Source organism: Vipera berus (genome assembly GCF_964194415.1).
Source record: "Vipera berus genome assembly, chromosome: 4".
Taxonomy (NCBI): Eukaryota; Metazoa; Chordata; class Lepidosauria; order Squamata; family Viperidae; genus Vipera; species Vipera berus.
Genome location: NC_138206.1, coordinates 92,958,717 through 92,979,288, shown reverse-complemented (window position 1 = coordinate 92,979,288; position 20,572 = coordinate 92,958,717). Strand labels below are relative to the sequence as shown.

Below are 20,572 nucleotides of genomic sequence, written 5' to 3'. Positions count from 1 at the left end.
ACAATATATTATTCCTTCTAAAGCTGACTTCTCAGGTCAAAAGCTGATGGAAACAAGAAAACCAGAAAGCTAGATTTAAACAGCTGTATATGCTGGAGCAGCATTTAAACCCAATTTTGGATAATTCTAAATGGAGGCAGAACATGTATTGTGTTTTCACTACCAAATATATCACTCAGTTTTTCCAACCCCTTGCTTAGCCCTTCAGAGTCACCAGATATTGTGGGGTGGAGGGTAATCAGTACCAATTAGCCAATGGCAGCTTTAGTAATCATCAGTATAAAAATGCACTCACACACACTTTAGATAACATTCATGTTATTCTATGTACAAACATCTGTAGTCTGTAAACATTACGGAACAGCAAAAGAAAAACAGTGGGGGGTTATATTACCTCTTTCCTCAAAGTGTTTGTGATATAACTTGTGAAAGCCATCATGGTTGATGTCATATGGGTATGTAAATCAAAACCAAACCATATTATGGCTTAATATATTGTATTGTCAATGTCTGATAAGACTGTCAGCCATTGCCTTCCATTGCTCGTGGAACCCAATAATCAGCTCTTTATTCTACCCCTAAATTCACTATGAACATTAAAGAAACCTTTAATTCTGTGTCTTTAAAAGGACGGATGGGGGTGGGGGGTGGCAGGAAACTGATAAAACATTGTAAAATGCAAAAGTGGAGCCTGCATACAATAATTATTCCTTCAGTATTCAGCATTCTATACTCACTGAAAATTGAGTAATCATCAGAACCTTGGTCCTAATATGCTTATTGTTTTCTTATTTGTTTTGATAAACTTAGAAAAGAAAAAATGGTAGCAAATTTCAGTGATAAAAGTGCCAAGCCACAGTTCTGAAGGGAGAAAAGAATATCCAAGCATTTTTTAAAAAAAAAGCCTAATGTGATCTTTGAGATGCATTCCTTTCACCATCTGACCTTTAATTCTTTGTTTTTATTAGAGACTTCATTTCATATTTGGCAAAACTCGATCAGCAAAATGAAGAGTGCCAAATGCAATGGGGTAAGTGCCAAATGATTTTTCCAAAAGCAGAAGGAAGGAGCTGATATCTTGAAAAATAAGCTTTCATCTTGCAGATCCTAATGGACTTCACAAGCTGGCACAAACCAATATATAGAAAAGATAGCAAAATTAACATCTATTTTGCATGTTCTTCTCTATTTGTTACCTTAATTTTCAAAACACTGGGGCTTAACTATGTCCCAGTAACAAAAATTAAACAGTAATCTAATCATATTAACATTCACTATAACTATAATTAAAATAGAAGAGAAACACCCTCAACTACCCCTTAACTTTTATTTCCCAAAAATCTCTTATTTAAATGAATTAATTGCATCTCATGAATATACAACATAGCAATGTGAGAATATATATTTTAGAGTTAGTAAGAAAGCCATTTAGAATACGCCCAAAAATACATATACGCCAGTTCAAAGATTCAGAAACCTCACTTTAGGAATGAAAAAAATACAAAAACTTAAGAGAATGAGAATAATTTTAAGATTATGTCTTTGTCTGACTATCCTGGCAGAACCTCTTAATGAACACATTTACAGAACATTCTCCAAAAATTAAGGATATTATTATATGCTATTCTGATCTCAAAGTGCCTACAGCAAAAAGCATACATTATCAATTTGATGAAAGCATAATCCTAACACATTTTTTAGCAATTTAAATCATGTGTGTTTTTATATTAATTGCTATAAAACCATGTTTCCCTAATGATTAGTGGTGATTGTTCTTTACCATCTATTATGCAATATATATTTCCTTCTTTTCATTAATGTATTAGAGGAATTTACACTCCATTATTTAATATATATATTTCAAAGCCTAGAAGGGGTTCTCAGCAAATCCTCTGGGAAATTGGAAAGGAAATAGTATAGAGACTAGTATATAAAGTTAGGGACGCGGTGGCTCAGTGGGTTAGGACGCTGAGCTTGTCGATCAGAAGGTTGGCAGTTTAGCGGGTCGAATCCCGAGTGCTGCGTAACAGAGTGAGCGCCTGTTACTTCTCCCAGCTTCTGCCAACCTAGCAGTTCGAAAGCACGTAAAAATGCAAGTAGAAAAATAGGGACCACTACAGTGGGAAGGTAACAGCGTTCCGTGCGCCTTTGGCGTCTAGTCATGCTGGCCACATGACCACAGAGATGTCCTCGGACAAGCGCTGGCTCTTCGGCTTTCAAACGGAGATGAGCACCGGCCCCTAGAGTTGGAAACGACTAGCACGCATGTGCAGGGGAACCTTTACCTTTACCTTTTTATATAAAGTTAAAATGGAAAAGAATCCCCAGAATAAAATATTCTAATTGTTGTAGCTGTAAAAATATGAAAATATGTAATTAAATTAAATATGTGGTCACTATGTTGACAAAGACTTGATGGAGCAAATGAAAAAATTATTAAAACATTTAGCTGAATGTTTTTTCCATTAACAAGGAATTAGTAATAAACAAGTATTTGAGGTCAGAAGTAAATTTAAAAAAAAATAGAAAAATCTGAGCTCTTGAATTCAATGACTTGGGATTTCAGGCATAAGTGCTCTTGAAAAGAAAGATGAGATACTTCATTTTGTGCAAAAATTCATTTTGCCATTTCTGGCAACAGTTTGCTTGAGATTGTATTATTTCCCCTATTTTGATGTGCTTTAAACCTCTGGTTAGATGGTAGAGGACAGGAAGGCCTGGAGGAATGTTGTCCATGGGGTCGCGATGGGTCGGACACGACTTCGCAACTAACAACAACAGACCTCTGGTTACTGACCTCAAACTTCCAATTAAGATGAACATTGCATCTTCCCCATGGACTTCCATTCTTTCACCCTCGTTCCTCACTTTTATCAATGTTTCTACTACCAAAATAATTTTTAATTGCATCTCCCTTCCTGCTCATATTTCAAAATCTATACACAGCTTTTTCTGCTCTGCTTTTGGGTCTAAATATAACCTTGTAGCTTCACAATCTTCACTTTCCAACCCTTGCCCCCTTTCATTCCTTCAAAAGATACCGGTAATCCCCTTTGGCATTCTGCAAAATTCTAGCTACCGGTACACAAATGTTGTTACAATAATTAAAAATTACAAAAGAGAAATAATTTTATTATTATTTAATGAGAACATCCTCACATGCAATTCATAATATGGATGCAACCATCATCATATTTTGCAGTTTCCTCTTGGTGTTGCAAAAACTGCAATTAGCAAACTATATACTGCAGCACAAATATAAACCAAAGCATGTTCCTTGAGAGTTGTGTTTTCTCATCTGACTGAAATATATAGTCTCCTCCAGTTTGACTTGCTTCTTGCCTATTCATATATGCACCTACTTCAGCAGTAGGATATCGGACTCAAGTTTTGTATTTCAGTCTTGCTGTACAGAATCAAACTAGGATTTCAATGAAACACATTTTGGCAGCATATCTCACCCTTGAAAATATCATTATCTCCAGGTCTCAATTAAATTTGAATGTCTGCACAGTTTGAGGCAACTTTGAGTGGTTCCACTCCTCTCTATATGGGTACATCTTCTAGTCCAGGGCTTTCCAACCAGTGGTACGGGTACCACCTGTGGTACATTGGCACCTAGCAGGTGGTACGCAACCATCCTAGAAAAGTAGCGGGGGAGGGGAATGAGCTGAACCAGTGGCATCACTGCACAAGCCTGAGCAAGAGACGGCTGGAGCTTAAGGGCTGTCAGGGCTCTGCGGAAGCGCCAGGATCAACACGGCTTTCCAGCTGATTGGCGCTTCTTTGGGGCTGTCAGGGCTCAGTGGAAGCACCAGGATCAGCACCAGGCTCCAACTGCAGCTCAGTGCTGATCCTTGCGCTTCAGAGCCCAGAAAAAATGCCGATCAGCTGGAATGTTGCAGCATCTCCAAGGTCTTGTGATTTACATTCAGATGCTTGGCAACTGATTCATATTTATGACGGTCACAATGTCCCAGGGTCATGTGAAGTGACCAAAATCTGCTGCAACCACCCAGCAGAGGGGGCATTTTTTTCAGTGCCATTGTAACTTCGAACAGTCACTAAATGAACTGTTGTAGGTCGAGGACTACCTGTACTTCATCACTTTTTTCCCTTTTTTTGTCATCAAGTTTTTGACACCTTGCTAGGCAACTGGTGGTACTTGGATGTTGCCATATCCTAAAAGTGGTACAATGGGTGAAAAGGTTGAAAAGCCCTGTTCTAGTCAATAGTGACAGGGGGAGATGTTGGCACTTTAAGTGCTCTATAATGGAATTTTAGAAAACTAGGTCCTTTCTCTTCATCCTTTTTAACATCTATATAATGCCATCAGCAGAGGACCATTGTTGATTTGGGATAAGAAATTATCAATACACTGATGTGCTTTTCTACCCGGTTCCAATGGGGGATGCAGTTAAAGTCCTAACTTTTTATTTGCAGGCAACCAGAGTGTGGATAGAGAGGAACAGGCACATGTTCAAGATTCTGTTACTATAACCTTTTAAAAAAAGGTAGTACATTAGTATGCATGACTTTTGGTCTCCTAGTCTGGTTACTTGGAAGAGTTAACATCAATCTTGCAAGTCTCAATGACCTGAATTGCCCCCCACCTCAATTTTTGTGAGAATTAGGGAAGAGTTTCAGTTACTTGGGTTGAGTTCTGCCTGGACTGAAATTTCTTTTAGCTGACTGTTGTCTTGATTATATTTTTTCTCAATGTTTCTTTCTTCCCATTTCAGGAACCCACATTGTGGCCTCTAATCTTCCAAACTGTCTTCTCTACATTACATATTTGCAACAGAAAAAGAAGAAATCTACTTATTTATCAGCAACATTTGTAAGAGAATCGGCTCTACAGTAGGCACCTCATGATCTAGGTTTTTAGAGGGTGTTTGGGGAGTTTTCTAATGATCTGACAGGCTTTTGTTCCTAGAAGCCAACTAGTAGTTGGCTTCTAGGAACAGAAGGCAATCTGGGCTCTCTGACAAAATTGCCCCTGAGCAGTTTATTTCCATGCACCAAGCCTGGGGCACACTTTAAATTTTTTTGGGAGATGAAGCATCAGAAATGACATATAGTATATGCATGGATAAGGATCAGAAGCCAAAACTGATCTAGAATAACTTCAGACCTATGCCATAATGATAAGTAAAGGAAACTAACATTAATTCTCTCATATAGCTCATCAGGCTGTCAGCCAGCAGCTTTCTTTAGGGTGATAAATTCCTGCTCATCACTTTCTGGAGCAGGAGAACCTGTCTACAGTGTTTCTGCTTATGAACTTGAAAAGCATTTTTTCTTTATAATGGCTGTTTTATTATATTTTGATATGTTGATGTAAGGCACAGTTAAGGTGATGTGCATAACACAAACCATTAAAATACATCATCATACAATATATACAACATCATTATACATTTAAATTAAATGCAGGTAGTCCGCAGCTTACAACCACAACTGGGACTGGAATCTCAGTCATTGAACAAAGTTGTCATTAAGCAAGGTGCTCATATGACCACTTTGCTCAACAACAGCAATCCCAGCTCTCCTAATTGTGGTTGTTAAGTGATGATGTGGGTCATTAAAAGGATGGATAGGTGCCTCAAGGGTGGAGGAGGCCCTGGAGGCCTCAGCCAGCTATGGTGACCAGCAACAAATGTAAAATGTTCCACTTACTTTTTCTACCTAGTTGATGCAAGGCACAGTCTTCCTACAGTGGTCACCTTGCACTATTCTGCCCATTGGTGTCATTTTCTTGAGGCCTCCTAGCATCTTAAGCTCCATTTCTGCACCCCACTGGAGTTCAGCTTCCTTTCCTGCATGGAAAGGAACTCCTCCAGTGGGAACAGAAACAAAGCTTAAATTGTGAAGCTCTAAGATGCCTTTCTGCTCCCCACCAGAAGAATTCTTCCTTGCATGGAGCACAGCTGAAAACCCTTTTCAGGCATGTAGGGAAAAAAAGCTTAAACCATTAATATCTAAACTATCTAAGCCAGGGGTAGGCAACCTGGGCTCTTTTATGACTCATGGACTTCAAGTCCCAGAATTCCTGAGTCAGGTGACTCAGGAATTCTGGGAGTTGAAGTCCATGAGTCATAAAAGAGCCCAGGTTGCCTACCCCTGATCTAAGCTTTGTTTCTGCACCCCACAGAAGGAAACTCCTCCAATGGGATGCAGAAACAAAGCTTAAACATGAAGATGTAAGTCCATTTCTACACCCCACGAGAGATCTCACATCCTTCTGTGGGGTACAGAAAAGAAGCCTAGATCTTCATGAGTTTAGTTTCTGCACCTCCCAAATGAGGGGTTCTCTTCCATGCACAGAGGAGAACTCACCTCCTTCTGCACGGGGGAGGGGGGATTTAGAAAAGAAGCTTAAATCATGATTTAAGTTTCATTTCTGTATACTATAGAAGAATATTAGCTCCCTCAGCTGGCAGCTCATTCAACCAGTCTCCAGAGACAAGAGGGAGTCCTTTCATCAAGCAGCAGTGGCAGCTTGCAACCTTCCCTGCCAGCTCACATTGACTTTCTGAGGAAGCTGACAGAGAAGATTGCAAATGGTGATCACATGATCGCAGGGAACTTGTAATCGGTTGTAAATACAAAGATTGCCAAGCACCCGAAATGCAGACGTGTAACTGTGGGGAGGGCAGTGTGACACTTTACTATGACCAGAAGTGCTTTCCGAATCCATCATAACTACAAATAGCCACTAACCAACCAGTTGTATGTTGAAGACTATTTGAGCTGCTTATAATGGATCTTAAAGGCTAAAGGCCTACTGAAGCAACAAACAAATTAGTGCCTTCCAAAACAATTTAAGGGTTAGAGCCAGACATACTTTCACAATTTCCTACAATATGGACATCTTTGGCTCTTAGTCCATATTCCTTTTACCTCCAGCTGGACAGCTACCCAGCTGCCTGAGAACACCATTTTACCTGAAGAAAAGTAATCATTAATCTTTTTAAAGGTTAATCTATTTAAAGATCCCAGACTTTCAAGCAAGTTTTGAAATATGTAGAAAACAATCCCTATAAAAAGAAGCTTCAGGAAATTAAGTAGAACATTCTTTCAAAAAGGTCATGGCCCAATGATAAGCACCACCCTTACCAGGACTAGCTTCTGGCATGTCTTATTCAATAGCATCACAATGCAATAGAACGTAACAAAATTATCTTGTATTCAGATTTAAAAAACAATTTAAAAAAATAATTTATCCCACAGCTCTCAATATGATCCCTGATCTTTGTGCCAAGCATATACCAATTCCACTACATGCATGAATTGCACAGGTTAGAAAATCTACATTGGCCTGCAAAATTTAACTGCCCTTCACTTCTGAAAATGAAGAGTGATTTATAATGAGAGTTACAACTCATGCAATACAACAAAAGATGGCAAGGTAAAGTACATTGATCAGAAATCTTTTTTTATATATATGGATATAAGCAATCTCAGCTACAGAAGTCTGGCAATGAGGGAGCTAAGAGGACAGATAAGATCTACAACTATCAGAGAGATTTTTATGGCAAGCCTTAAGATCAAAGCTATGCTTACTGCTCAGCAAAAAAAAGGCTAATATAAGGTTTTTCATAAGAGTTTTCAGAAGGTCTAAGCATTGGGGTTGGGGACTCTCCCACTCTGCCACCAGTTTGCATGATCCAGAGTGAATACTCCTGAAATTGCTTTTATCATCATTTTCCCATTTCAGTTGGGAACTTAGAAATAAGGCTGAAAGAAGAGAGACCCTTTTTCTTTTCAGTTAACTGATACGATCCCATCTGAGGTATATTACTAGATTACAAGTTCCAAGACACAACTGGCATGAAAAATGTTTGTTGAATAATTCTCATCACAACAAAAGTTTTGGACCAAAACCTTCTCTCAAGACGAAAGTTATTCATGGATGAACTTAACTAAATGTCCTTTCTGGGTTTCCTTAGATAAAAGCATACTCTCATTATAGACGTGCAGTTGAATTAAAAAGTCTTCTTTATTAAGCCAGTATCAAGTACATGTATTGTTTAATGGTTAGTCTGGAATAAGGGCTTTAAACATTTGTGACATTTCTTCTCCAAAAACTATAGGCCACAGTTTGCCATATTTTGATCTGGAGTTCCACCTTAAAATCTAATGGACTGATTTCTGAGCAAGATGTAGTTAACTCTGGCAAATAGTCTGGCAGAGGTTTTTCATGTGCCCAGTTTGACACAAAGATTATGTGAGAGTTGACCTGCCTGCTGGCCAGACCCTTGGTAGTGACTTCAAGCACTGTTTAGTGTGGGTATGCCTTTTGGCCTACATTGTCTATTAGGGCATTTCTCATGACATGCCAGTTGCCTTTTGGTATCTTTGATAGAGTTATCCCCCCAAAAGTGGCTATGGATAATCCTGGAATTTCAGTTCACTTACTTCTAAATCCATCTTGAGCATCTGATATGTTTGTGGCAGCTTTGGCAACTGTTGTAGGGATTCCTCTACTAACTAAAGTCTTTAGAGAAAGTAATGAAGTTCCTGAAGATCTTCAAATGTTTGTTTTTATATCTTTTTATCCATCTTTTACGAAAGTGATGGGGATCACAAGGCTTTATGCGTGCTGCTCGTTAGTTCTAGCTAGATTCTTGACACCAGGAGTATTTGGAATCCCAAGACCCCATCCTTTTAATTTATCTATGTATATTATCTACTTTTGCATTGTATATATATCTCGCTATCCTTTGATTTACCTGCATTCAGTTAAGTAACACACCCGTGCCTACGGAATCATGTCTGAACATATATGAAAGTAGTAAACAATCATATGTATTTAACCTCTTGTAATAGTCTACAAGAAACTGGGCCCTGCAGAATCTTTTGCTGCTTGCTACTGGTATCAACATTTCAACAACAGTTCATTGGCCTAATAACTAAGAACATTTTTCAAAAAATTATTTTAATTTCAATGAGAGCTAATTGACACATATAAATCTTGGTTACCGTACCGGTAAATTATGTTTGTATGCAGTTTTACAACCAGCACACTATTTGCCTTCCACACCTGCTCCTTCTGGCTTCTCTTATTCCTTTAAGAAATTTAAACTAGAACTAAACACGATTCCCAGGACTATAATCCCTGGACCGGGGATGATTAGTTTCAGATCTGAGAGGCATAACTGAATAGCCGTTTAAATTCGTGCTCCCACCGAACCATTGCTTCAGTTCGCCCGGATGGGAGGGGAGGAGTAACAAGAGTGCATAAGGTAGTCGCGCTACTCTCGTCCCTGCCGAGGGATTGCACGTGAATCAGCCTGCTCGCCCACCCCACCCGCCGTCCGCTTCGTCTGTATTCTGCAACATCATCATCACCCTCCTCCTCGTTATTGAGAAGGGGAGCCGGAAAGCCCGGCTGCTCCGAGTGGCCCTGTCAGCTACAAAGGAGCCGCTTATTCTCTTCCTGCCACAGAGCAACCCTCTGGGGGGAAGGTGAGCCAGACAGTTACCTTCGCCCTTGCCCAGGATGCGGCAGCAGAGATTCTGCAGCAGAACGTTGGGGGACTTCTGGTCCGGGCTCGCCATCCTCGCTCGCGGAGGGGGGGACGGGGGCGGGGAGAGAGCCCTCTTTCCTCCCTCTTCGCGGGGCCACTCCCCGAGCCGCCCAACCCGCTGTTTGACTGGCCCGTGCCTTAGGGCGCCATTTTAATCAAATCCGTCGAAAGGACAAGCAGAAGAAAAGAAAAGAAACGGTTTTCAAACGCAAACCCCCATAATGCCCCGCAGTCCGGACGGCGCAACACTGAACACTTTCCGTCGGGCAACAATCTTTTCACAACGAAGAGGTTCCGGGGACGGAACGGATACCTCCCGAGAACCCTCAAAGGAGGAATTTCTTTTTGCGGGCTTTTTTTCCTTCACATAATTTGCCCGATTTGTCGGACCGCACTCGGTTACATCATCTCATGGCATCATCTTTTAAAAAAATGATTGGATTTTGGTTGCGTCTCTTCGCGTTAATAACAATCTTTCATTTTGAGGGGCATTTCTTATTCTCATGGAACGCGAGTCCCCAAATTTTTCATCTCATCGGCCCCTTCATGAAATTTCAAGTTGTTCACTGACCCCCTTGAAAATCATTTAATAATGTTTTAACTAATAGCAATAGCACTTAGACTTACATACCGCTTCACAGTGCTTTCCAGCCCTCTCTAAGCGGTTTACAGAGTCATCATATTGCCCCCAACAATCTGGGTCCTCATAATAATTGTAATAGTCCCATTAACCCCTGGGAGTCGTTTTTCACCACTTTGGGGAACCATGCCATAGGGTAACAATTTGATTCTTTTCCCACACAGGACGCCCAGGAAAAGGGAGATAATTTATTCCTTGTTTACCATATGGCCACTTAGATATACCATTGACCATCTCATTTAAAAATAATTGGATTTTTTGTTAGTGCGGAGAGATGCTATTAGATTTCTTTTGATTTTTGACTACCAAACTTACATGATTCTCCTATTACAATGTCTAAATGGTTAGATCTGGGATACTATATATATTGATTTGATATATATTCTTGCTTATAAAGGAGAATATTTGTAGTTCGGGATTAAAAGCTGCTCTCTGAGCTTGCTTTTTTTGGGGGGGGCAGACTTGCATTACCCAAACTAGGTAATATCATCACCACTGACGATGTTACCTAGTTTGGGTAATGAAACGACTGCAAGAAAACATGCAAGCTCAGAGAGCACCAAGGACCTCTCATATTCTTGTCTATTTTTATAGGATTATCTTAAACATATTCTCTGGAAGTACAGGTAGTCCTCAATTTACAACCATTCATTACTGACTGAAGTTACCATGGCACTGAAAAAAGTGACTTTTAACCACATTCCACACTGCAGCATCCCCACACTCACATGAACAAAATTCAGAGGGTTGACAATTGGTTCATACCGTGTTTCCCTAAAAATAAGACCCAGTCTTATATATATTTTTGGACCAATAGACCCATTAGGGCTTATTTTCATGGGATCTCTTATTTTGCAGCTGCCCACCACTCCATCGCACTGTCTGGTTGCTCATGGCCGCAACAGAGCAGGAGAGCACACGTCGCACCACTGCTGCTGCCACAAGGTGAGGCAAGGCAAGTGGGGGGTGGAGCTTCCGCACCCACTCACCTCAGGGCCACCGCAGCCAGGCCACCCATGCCTTACCACCTGCCTTGCCTTGTGACGGCACTGGCAGCAGCAGTGCCATCCAGCAGGAGCCCGTGTGGCCACCGGCCCACTTGTCTGTTTGCTTATGGTCGCAATAGGGCAGGAGAGTGCGCATTGCACCAGTGGCGCCGCTACAAGGTAACACAATGCAGGTGGAGGGTAGAGTTTCCCCATGCACCCTGTATCAGCTGCCCACCCGCCTCTTCCCTTTCACTCCCCTCTGGAGCTGGACTGCCATGCTATGGAGGATGGATGGGGGAGGCTCAGTTGCCTTACCCAGTCCACATCCTCTGTTTCAAATCCAGGGGGGAGTGATGGCAAAAGGCCTCTGCCGCTGTTGTGCAATAGCCGTGTCTGCTGCTGGAGGGGCTTTCTTTGGTTCTCTTCGCGGGTCTGCCCACACAGCCATGGGAGAATTATACCAGGGCTGGCAGTGGGGGCACTCTGAAGACTGTGCTACTGTGACTCCAGCCGCCCGCCCCAGTATAACTCTCCCATGGCTGTGAGGGCAGAGCCGCAAAGGGAACCAAGGAAAGCCCCTCCAGCAGTGGACGTTGCTGTTGTGCAATGGTGGCGGAGGCCTTTCACCTGGCTCTGAAATGGGGAGAAGGCAGCGCAAGGCAGGTGGAAGAGGAGGTGGCAGCTGTCACCAGCTGTTGCACAATGGCAGTGGAGGTCTTTCACCATCACTTCCCCCCCCCCCGGCTCTGAAACAGGGAATAGGCACCGTAAGGTGATGTAGGAGAAGGCAGCTGCTGCCGGGCAGGTGATCTGCAGGATGGGGTGGGGCAAGACAAAGCGGGGCCGGCAGGGCCTGAAGAAAGCCCCTCCAGCAGTGGATGCAGCTAATGCACAGTAGCGGCAGAGGCCTTTTGCCATCACTCCCCTCTGGCTTTGAAACAGCGGAGGGGGACTGGGTAAGGCGACCGAGCCTCCCTGACCTGTCCTTCGTAATATGGCAGTCTGGCTTGGGAGGGGAGTGAAAGTGAAGAGGTGGGTGGGCAGCAAGGTCATTGAACAGGTGGGGGGAGATCCCCGAGTATGAAGTGGCCTGGCTGCAGGGTCCCTGAGTTAAGTGAGTGTGGGGTGTGTGGAGCAGCTCCACCTCCCCCACCTGCCTTGCCTCAACTCATGGCAGCACCAGTGCAATGCATGCTCTACTGCCCTGTTGCGACCACAAGCAACCAGACAAGTGGGCCGGCAGCCATGCAGGCTCCTGTTGGATGGGGCTGCTGGTGCCAAAGCCACCGCCATGAGGCAGGTGGCAGGGCGTGGGTAGCTGCTTGACTTGTGTGTGTAAACTGGCTTGACATGAAGCTGGCTAAAGACACCCCTTTTCAGATTTCAACTCTTCCTTTTGACCAGAGTGGTGCCCTGTCTGGACTGTGCTTATTCTCCACCTTCATTTCCCCCTCTCAATTTTTACCAGGGAAACAAGGACAGGCAACGTACTTCTTCACCCAGCATCTGAAGAAGAGGCAAAGGCACTTATGTGACTAATAACAAGGATTGGATAAATTTACGGAGGACATGTTTATCACGTCTACTAGTCTGGAAATTCAATGCCTTCAAATACCAATTGGAAGGAAGTACTAGAGTAAGAGGGATCTACCTTCTTTTCATGATTATGAGACCCCAGGGATATCTCGGTGGTCAGTATGTTAGAGTGTGTGTGTGTGTGTGTGTGTGTGTGTGTGTGTGTGTGTGTGTGTGTGTGTATCTCCTTCCTTCCTTCCTTCCTTCCTTCCTTCCTTCCTTCCTTCCTTGAATTAAAAAGAATTTGCTGTCAATATTTCAATATTTATTTAAAAGTGTGAAATATTATTTGAAAAGTCTAATTCAAGAACTGTCAAACTTTTTCCAGTGATGGAATCTGTTACCTTCAACACAATCAAGAGAGGTGGGCTTCTGAATATCAAATGATCAGCCCTGCTCTTTAAGCTCTACTTTAGTAGCCACAAGGAGGGAATGGGGAAACAAACCTATCCTCAAGGATTAAGAGGTTTCCCCCACCTTGGTCATTTGTGGAGTGTGGGTGTTTTGATCTTCCTTCCTTCCTTCCTTCCTTCCTTCCTTCCTTCCTTCCTTCCTTCCTTCCTTCCTTCCTTCCTTCCTTCCTTCCTCCCTCCCTCCCTCCCTCCCTCCCACCCTCCCTCCCTCCCTCTCTTTTTTTTCTTTGCCTCTTTGCAAAGATGTTTTTGTTTTTTAAGGTGCTTTGGTTTTACTCCTTACAAAGAATTTTCTCTTGCCCTCTTGGGAATTTTTTTCGCCTTGTGCCCATTTTTTTCCAGAGCCCTTTTTGTAGCACCCAGTTTGAAAAATGTAAGAGAATGAAATGTTTCTTTTTGTTATCCTTGTCTTCCAGAAAGCGAGACTTTGCATAGCATACAGATGGTCCTTGCTTAAGGACCATTCGTTCAGTGACAGTTTGAACTTACAATGCTGAACAAGTGGTATTTATGACTGGTCCTCAAAGTTCAAGCCATTACAGCATCCCCAACATGGTGGGTTCATGATCCAAATGCCCAGTAACTAGCTTGTAATTATGACACTGCAGCATCCATGATCACATGATCACCATTTGTGATCTTCACTGCCAGCTTCTAAGCAAAGTCAACCGGGAAGCCAGCAGGAGGACAGAAATGGCGACCACATGACATGACTCTTAACAATGGCACAGGATTCACTTCACAATGGTAACTGAAAATACCAGGACTGCTGTTGCTAAGCAGTGTGATCATTTGATGACACACTGATCCCAATTACTGTCATTAACTAAGGATTACCCCTTATATGTCTTATTCTTTCATGGATGCATTTTTCCCCAAATGAATTATGTTTAAAAAACAGGATTATAAAAAAAACAGTGCAAACATACAAAAGAGCAACAAAATACAGAATATGATAAATGTCTAAAGATACAAACCTAAAAAATAGAAGAATCCACTTAAAAAAAATCCATCCAATTTAAAAAATAATCCAAACACTAAAATCTAAAATATATATTTTAAGCAACTAGACTTAACTGGTTTACAATGCTCACATTGTTAAATTTTATATTTGGGCAGAAACAACAGCCAGCCCATTGATAAATTACATATAAGCTTATTTCTTCCTAGGCTCTAATATAAATATTGAAAGCAGAACTGCTAAGTTCTTAATTAAGGCTGTTGAGCTAAGCACCTTATACATCAAACACATTGGGGTACCATGCAAGGGAGATTCAATTGTCTGATTGCTGACTCCTTGCATTATCATCACCTATGTTTTTTATCACTCCATTACCATTACCTTTCATCTATTTTATCCTGGAAGCAGTCTAAATATTTTATTTTTTTATTTTTATCTCCTCAGTCAGGTTGCAAGACTAATCAATTAATAAACTATTCTATTCTAATTTGGTGTTCTTCCTGTTGAGAAATACTTCTCAAATATGCATTCAAAAATATGTATTTGAACAGGCAAAGCCAGGGGAAAACTAGGACATTTCTTGATCTTGTTTTTTCATTTCTCTTTTAATTTAATTTTTTTGTCTCATTTTGGTTTTTCTACTTCTTGGGGAGAAAAGGATGCTATGGGATACTGTACTTGATACCCTAAATTCTGCTGTAATAAAGCTATAAGCTGTACTGTTTAAAGGAATAAAACGAGATGCCAGTTATACTTCACTTCAGTTCTTTTATTGATGAGACATTTGAAAATAACATAAGTTGAAAACAACTCAGCAAACAGTGAAATGATAGAAATTCTTTGGCAGTCTTCACAATGGTATTGCTGGAGCTACAGTTTAATTCAGAGAAATGAAATAAGAAGGAATAATGGATCTGTGAATGTCTGCAGAAAGCTTTGACTGTACAAAGGAATAAAAACCATGTAAGGACACATGGGGAGAGTCTTCAAATGAGCTGTAAAGAATAGAAGCAGAGATCAACAACTCTAGACTTAGTGTACTAGAGAGAAGTATATGCCCCAAAATCATTTAGAATGGAGTATTCAATCTCAAGAATAGCTTTTCTTTTTTCATTAAGAAGATTCAATAAAGAAATGTTGCACTTCTTACCAACCTTCATGCCAATTTCATTTCCTAACAAAACATTTCATTTCTAATATTTGTAGGACACTCTACTCATTATAGCACTTGTACCACATAGGAACCATCAATTTAAAGTTCAAGGAGGAGAAGACATTGTAAATCAGGTTTTGACATCCAAGCAATCTTAAGAAATTGAATGCTGGGAAGATAGTTGAAAATGGAAGCAGAGAAAGTAATAAGGCAAGTTATAGTTAATTGCAATTTCCCAATAAACTTGCTCCACTGAAAAATTTTCAAGAGTGCAAAAAGATACTTTGTCTTGTACAGCATTTCAGAAATAATTTTTGGGTGCAAATGTAGCACTTATCTGCAACTTTTAAAAATTATTTGCATTTTTTTCAAGATTGCACAAGTGACCTCTGATTAAGCATATTAATATATCACACCACAATGTTTCTGCTAGACCAGATTCCAGAACAACTGTGGAAAACAAATAATGTCCCTTTGTTACTATCACAAACAATGATTTCCTATTTGTGTTTAATCAGATTTGAGAAAAAGATTTCTTCTAGCCATGTATGAGTTGTTATTCAATTTCCTTCCTTGTCTTTGGAAAGAGGTCATGGAGCCAAATTTCACAAAGGGATAGAACTCTCCTAAGTTATTGTGTCAGCTGAACATATCATCTTTATATTTTACAAGAAGATAAACAAGATTTCAATAGCAACATCCACTTTATTGGTCAGCAAATTTCCCAGAACACATGTATGCACTACCCTCCAAAGTGGACCTTTGGTTTCCAAACCTGCAAGAGGTTGTTGTTTCAACAGAATAATCTGATCAGGACAAACTTCCAAGAGCTTCATATCACCATCCTTTTGCTTTGTAGAAAATGTTTCAGGGTGTGAATCTCTGTCTACAAGTCAGAACTGTAGTAAATTGGGATAGATCCGTAATTATCATGGCTGCCCATAAAATATTGAGCTGCTTGCTATGGACACTCAAACTGCAGGACATTCATTTTAAGGTTGGATCATCAGCAAAGTTAAAACCTACCTTGGAGACTTGCTCATGGAATGCTGTTACCTTTCCACCAAAGTGATACCTATTAATCTACTTGCATCTGAATACTTTTGAACTACATATATATGTATATGTATATACATATATATGTATGTATATACATATATACATACACACGCACACACACATTCACAGAGAAAGAGAAAGAGAGTTGGGAGGATAGTAACCTCTTTCCATTGTCACTTCCCAGCAACCAGAGAAGTTTGAATGCCAAATAAAAATTACTAAGTGTACCATTTTCAGAGAAAGTCATGAAAGTAAAGAGGTAATGCTAAGGTCCTCAATGAAACATGCACACATGCAAACACTAAGAAAAAAGGAAGCAAAATATATCCTACCAAACTTTTAAATTCATTCTCCATGGCCTATTTTGAGGAGGAGGAGACAGAAGAGGTAGTGATGGTGGCAATGAAGACAAAAAAACAACTGGATTTCTTCAGTTCAAATTAGGCAACCTTGTTGTTAAGTAATAACTAGATTCTAACTTCATCTTCTAGTCCTAGAATTATTTTCATAACACTATAGTTTAGTTTAGTTTAGTTTAGTTTTAGTTTTATTAAATTTTTATACCGCCCTTCTCCCGAAGGACTCAGGGCGGTGAACAGGGCATATAATAAAAATACAAAAATACAAAAGTTAAAATAGAATTAAATTAATGCCCGAAATAAAACAATAAAATATACAAATATTTAAAACCCTAAATTAACTCCCCATCAGGCCAGGCCAGCTTGTTCAAATAGGTGGGTCTTTAACCCGCGCCGGAAAGAGCGGAGATCCGGTGCCATCCGGAGCTCAACCGGCAGTTGATTCCACAGAGCCGGGGCGCCCACAGAGAAGGCCCTCCCCCTGGGGGCCACCAGCCGGCATTCTCTGACCGGAGGCACCCTGAGGAGGCCCTCTCTGTGGGAACGCACAGGGCGGAGGGGAGTTGACGCCGGCAGCAGGTGGTCCCCGAGGTATTCCGGACCCATGCCATGTAAGGACTTAAAAACCATCACTAAGACCTTGAACCTCACCCGGAAGACAACTGGTAACCAATGCAGCTCGCGGAGCAAAGGTGTAACATGGGAGTACCGGGAAACTCCCAAGACAACTCTCGCGGCCGCATTCTGTACCAGTTGGAGCCTCCGAGTGGTCTTCAAGGGAAGCCCCATGTAGAGAGCATTGCAGTAGTCAAGACGAGAGGTCACGAGCGCATGAGTGACCGTACACAAGGCCTCCCGGTCTAGATAGGGCCGCAACTGACGCACCAGGCGAACCTGAGCGAAAGCCCCCCTAGTCACGGCTACTATATGATCTTCTAAGGTAAGCCGCGAATCTAGGAGGACTCCCAAGTTGCGCGCCCTATCCACGGGGGGTAAAGACTCACCCCCCATAAAAAGAGATGGAACATTTTGAATGTCCCGGGATGCCGGAATGTACAGCCACTCAGTCTTGTCAGGGTTGAGTTGAAGTCTGTTCCTCCCCATCCAGACCCGAACCGCCTCCAGGCAACGGGACATCACAGCGAGGGCATCACTGGGGTGGTTTGGGGTCGAAATAAAAAGTTGGGTATCATCAGCATATTGATGATACCCAACTCCAAAACCACGAATGATCTCACCCAGCGGTTTCATGTAGATGTTGAACAGGAGAGGCGAGAGAACCGACCCCTGAGGAACTCCACAAACGAGAGACCTAGGGGCCGATCTCTGCCCCCCTGCCAACACCGACTGCGAACGTCCCAGGAGATAGGAGGAGAACCACCGAAGAACCGTGCCTTCCACTCCCAATCCCCTGAGACGCCGCAGCAGGATACCATGGTCGATGGTATCAAAAGCCGCTGAGAGGTCTAATAGGACTAGGACAGAGGAACATCCCCTATCCCGGGCCCTCCAGAGATCATTCACCAGAGCGACCAATGCCGTCTCCGTGCTGTACCCGGGCCTGAAACCCGATTGGTACGGATCCAGATAATCCGCTTCATCCAGGACCAGAGGGAGCTGATGCGCCACCACACTCTCAACAACCTTCGCAAGAAAGCGAAGGTTGGAGACTGGACGAAAGTTGTTCAACACAGCTGGGTCCAAGGCTGGCTTCTTGAGGAGGGGTCTCACCACCGCCTCCTTCAAGACGGTGGGGAAATTACCCTCACTCAAAGAAGCAGATATCACCGCCTGGAACCAGCCTCGTGTCCTCTCCCTAGCTGCATAAACCAGCCAGGAAGGGCACGGGTCCAATAAACATGTGGTGGAGCTCAGCCTCCCCATAATCCTGTCCACTTCATCAGGGGTCACAGAATCAAACTCCTCCCAGATAACATTGACAAGACCGCCCGTCTCCTGATCGTCAGACTCTGCCCAGCTGGAGTCCAAACCGGTCCGAATCCGAGCGATTTTATCCGACAGATGCTGACCAAACTCCTCGGCACGACCCTGCAAGGGATCCCCCCTCACCTCCTGATTAAGAAGTGAGCGAGTCACCCTAAACAGGGCGGCCGGGCGATTATCTGCGGACGCGATGAGGGTGGAGAAGTAATTACACCTCGCCGCCCTCATCGCTGCGAGATAAGACCTAATATAGGTTCTTAACCGCAACCGGTCGGATTCGGATCGGCTGGACCTCCAGCAGCTCTCTAGGCCCCGTTTCCGACGCTTCATCTCCCGGAGCTCCGCGGAAAACCATGGAGCTCGCTGGGATCTGCACCGGGTCAGGGGCCGCAAGGGTACAACTCGGTCCAGTGCCTCAGTGGCTGCCCTTTCCCAGGCTTCCACTAAGGCATCCGCCGAGTTGTGAGCGACGGAGGCAGGTGGGGATCCCAGCGCTGCCTGGAACCCGTCAGGGTCCATTAAGCGCCTGGGGCGGTACCATCTGATTGGTTCCGTATCCCCACGGCGGGGGGTGGTAAAACGGAAGACCAGCCGCAGGAGGTGATGATCGGTCCATGACAGGGGCATAATAAATGGAGAGCCCCCACCAAGATCATCCAACCATCGTCCAGATAAAAAAACTAGGTCCAGGGTGTGGCCTCCCTCATGAGTTGGTTCAGAAATTACCTGCGTCAGGTCCATGGCCGTCATGGAAGCCATGAACTCCCGAGCTAACTCAGATGACCCTCCCAGGGATGGTAGATTGAAGTCACCCAAAACTAAAAGTTTGGGGAACTCAATCACCAAACCGGAGAGGACATCGAGTAGCTCAGGCAGGGCTGCCGCTGTGTGACTAGGCGAAACATACACCAGCAGCAAGCCCAACTGCGCCCCCGAACCAAACCTCAAAAAGAGAGACTCACACCCGACTATCTGAGGGACGGTGGTCTCCCGCGGACATAAGGTCTCCCTGATAACTACCGCCACTCCCCCGCCCCTACCTTGAGCCTGAGGCTGGTGTAACGCTCGGAAACCTGGTGGGCAAAGATCAACCAAAGGGACCCCACCCTCTGGGCCCAACCAGGTTTCGGTGATACAAGCCAGGCCCGCATGCTCACCCTCCACCAACTATAGAAATTAATGGAATGTCTGAAGAAATATGGCAAGCAACTGAATCAGTAAAGTTTTTATGTCAGCAAATCTGTAGAAAAATACTGTAACCAACCAATTGGAAGAGGTCAGTCTATGTGAAGTACCAATACCAAAGAAAGGCAACTTAAAAGAGTTTCAATGGTTTTTCTATGGAAATGAAAGCTGGACTTTGGTGTTGAAGAAGATTCCAGATAATACTATGGATAGTCAAGAAAACAAACAAATGTATCATACAACATATCAAATGGGCTCCTTAGTGTTCATTTGATGTATATTAGGCGCAAATTATCATATTTTGGACACTTTATATAAAGATCCTAAAAAGTCCATCTTGCTAGGCACATTGAAAGGGGGGAAAAAAGAGGACAACCAGCAACAAAGTGAGTAGACATGATAATAGTAGAAATGGGTGCAAAGTTGAAGGCTGGGGAGAGGTCATCCTGGATAAAATCTATTTGTGTGATTGCTAAGAGACTTGATGGCATGTAATAAACTGATTAACTGTCAAGTGACAAGGTAGTCTGATTATTCTTTTTTGTAATCTGTGTTATAAATCACCTTGGAAAAATTTTACCTGTAAAGGTAGGATATCATGAATAAAAGTACTGATTCTCTGGAGAAGTACAAGGTTTTCACTCCTTCCAATAAGAATCCTAATAGTCAATATCTTTCCTTGGCTGTAATATTTTCAACAGAAGTAACTTGAGTACATAGGGACATGGTGGCTCTGTGGGTTAGGACGTTGAGCTTGTCGA

The 20,572-nt window shown here is 42.6% G+C and overlaps 1 protein-coding gene across 2 annotated transcripts in view; it reads right to left on the bottom strand.

Moving 5' to 3' along the window:
- Positions 1-9,654, bottom strand: part of TUBGCP3 (tubulin gamma complex component 3) — a 78,052-nt gene extending 68,398 nt beyond the window's left edge. For both annotated transcript variants that reach the window (XM_081326606.1, XM_081326605.1), the window contains exon 1: positions 9,489-9,654. In XM_081326606.1, coding sequence (XP_081182732.1) covers positions 9,489-9,564 — 76 coding nt within the window. In that variant the 5' untranslated portion in view covers positions 9,565-9,654. The remainder of the gene's footprint in view (positions 1-9,488) is intronic.
- Positions 9,655-20,572: the final 10,918 nt, after the last annotated feature.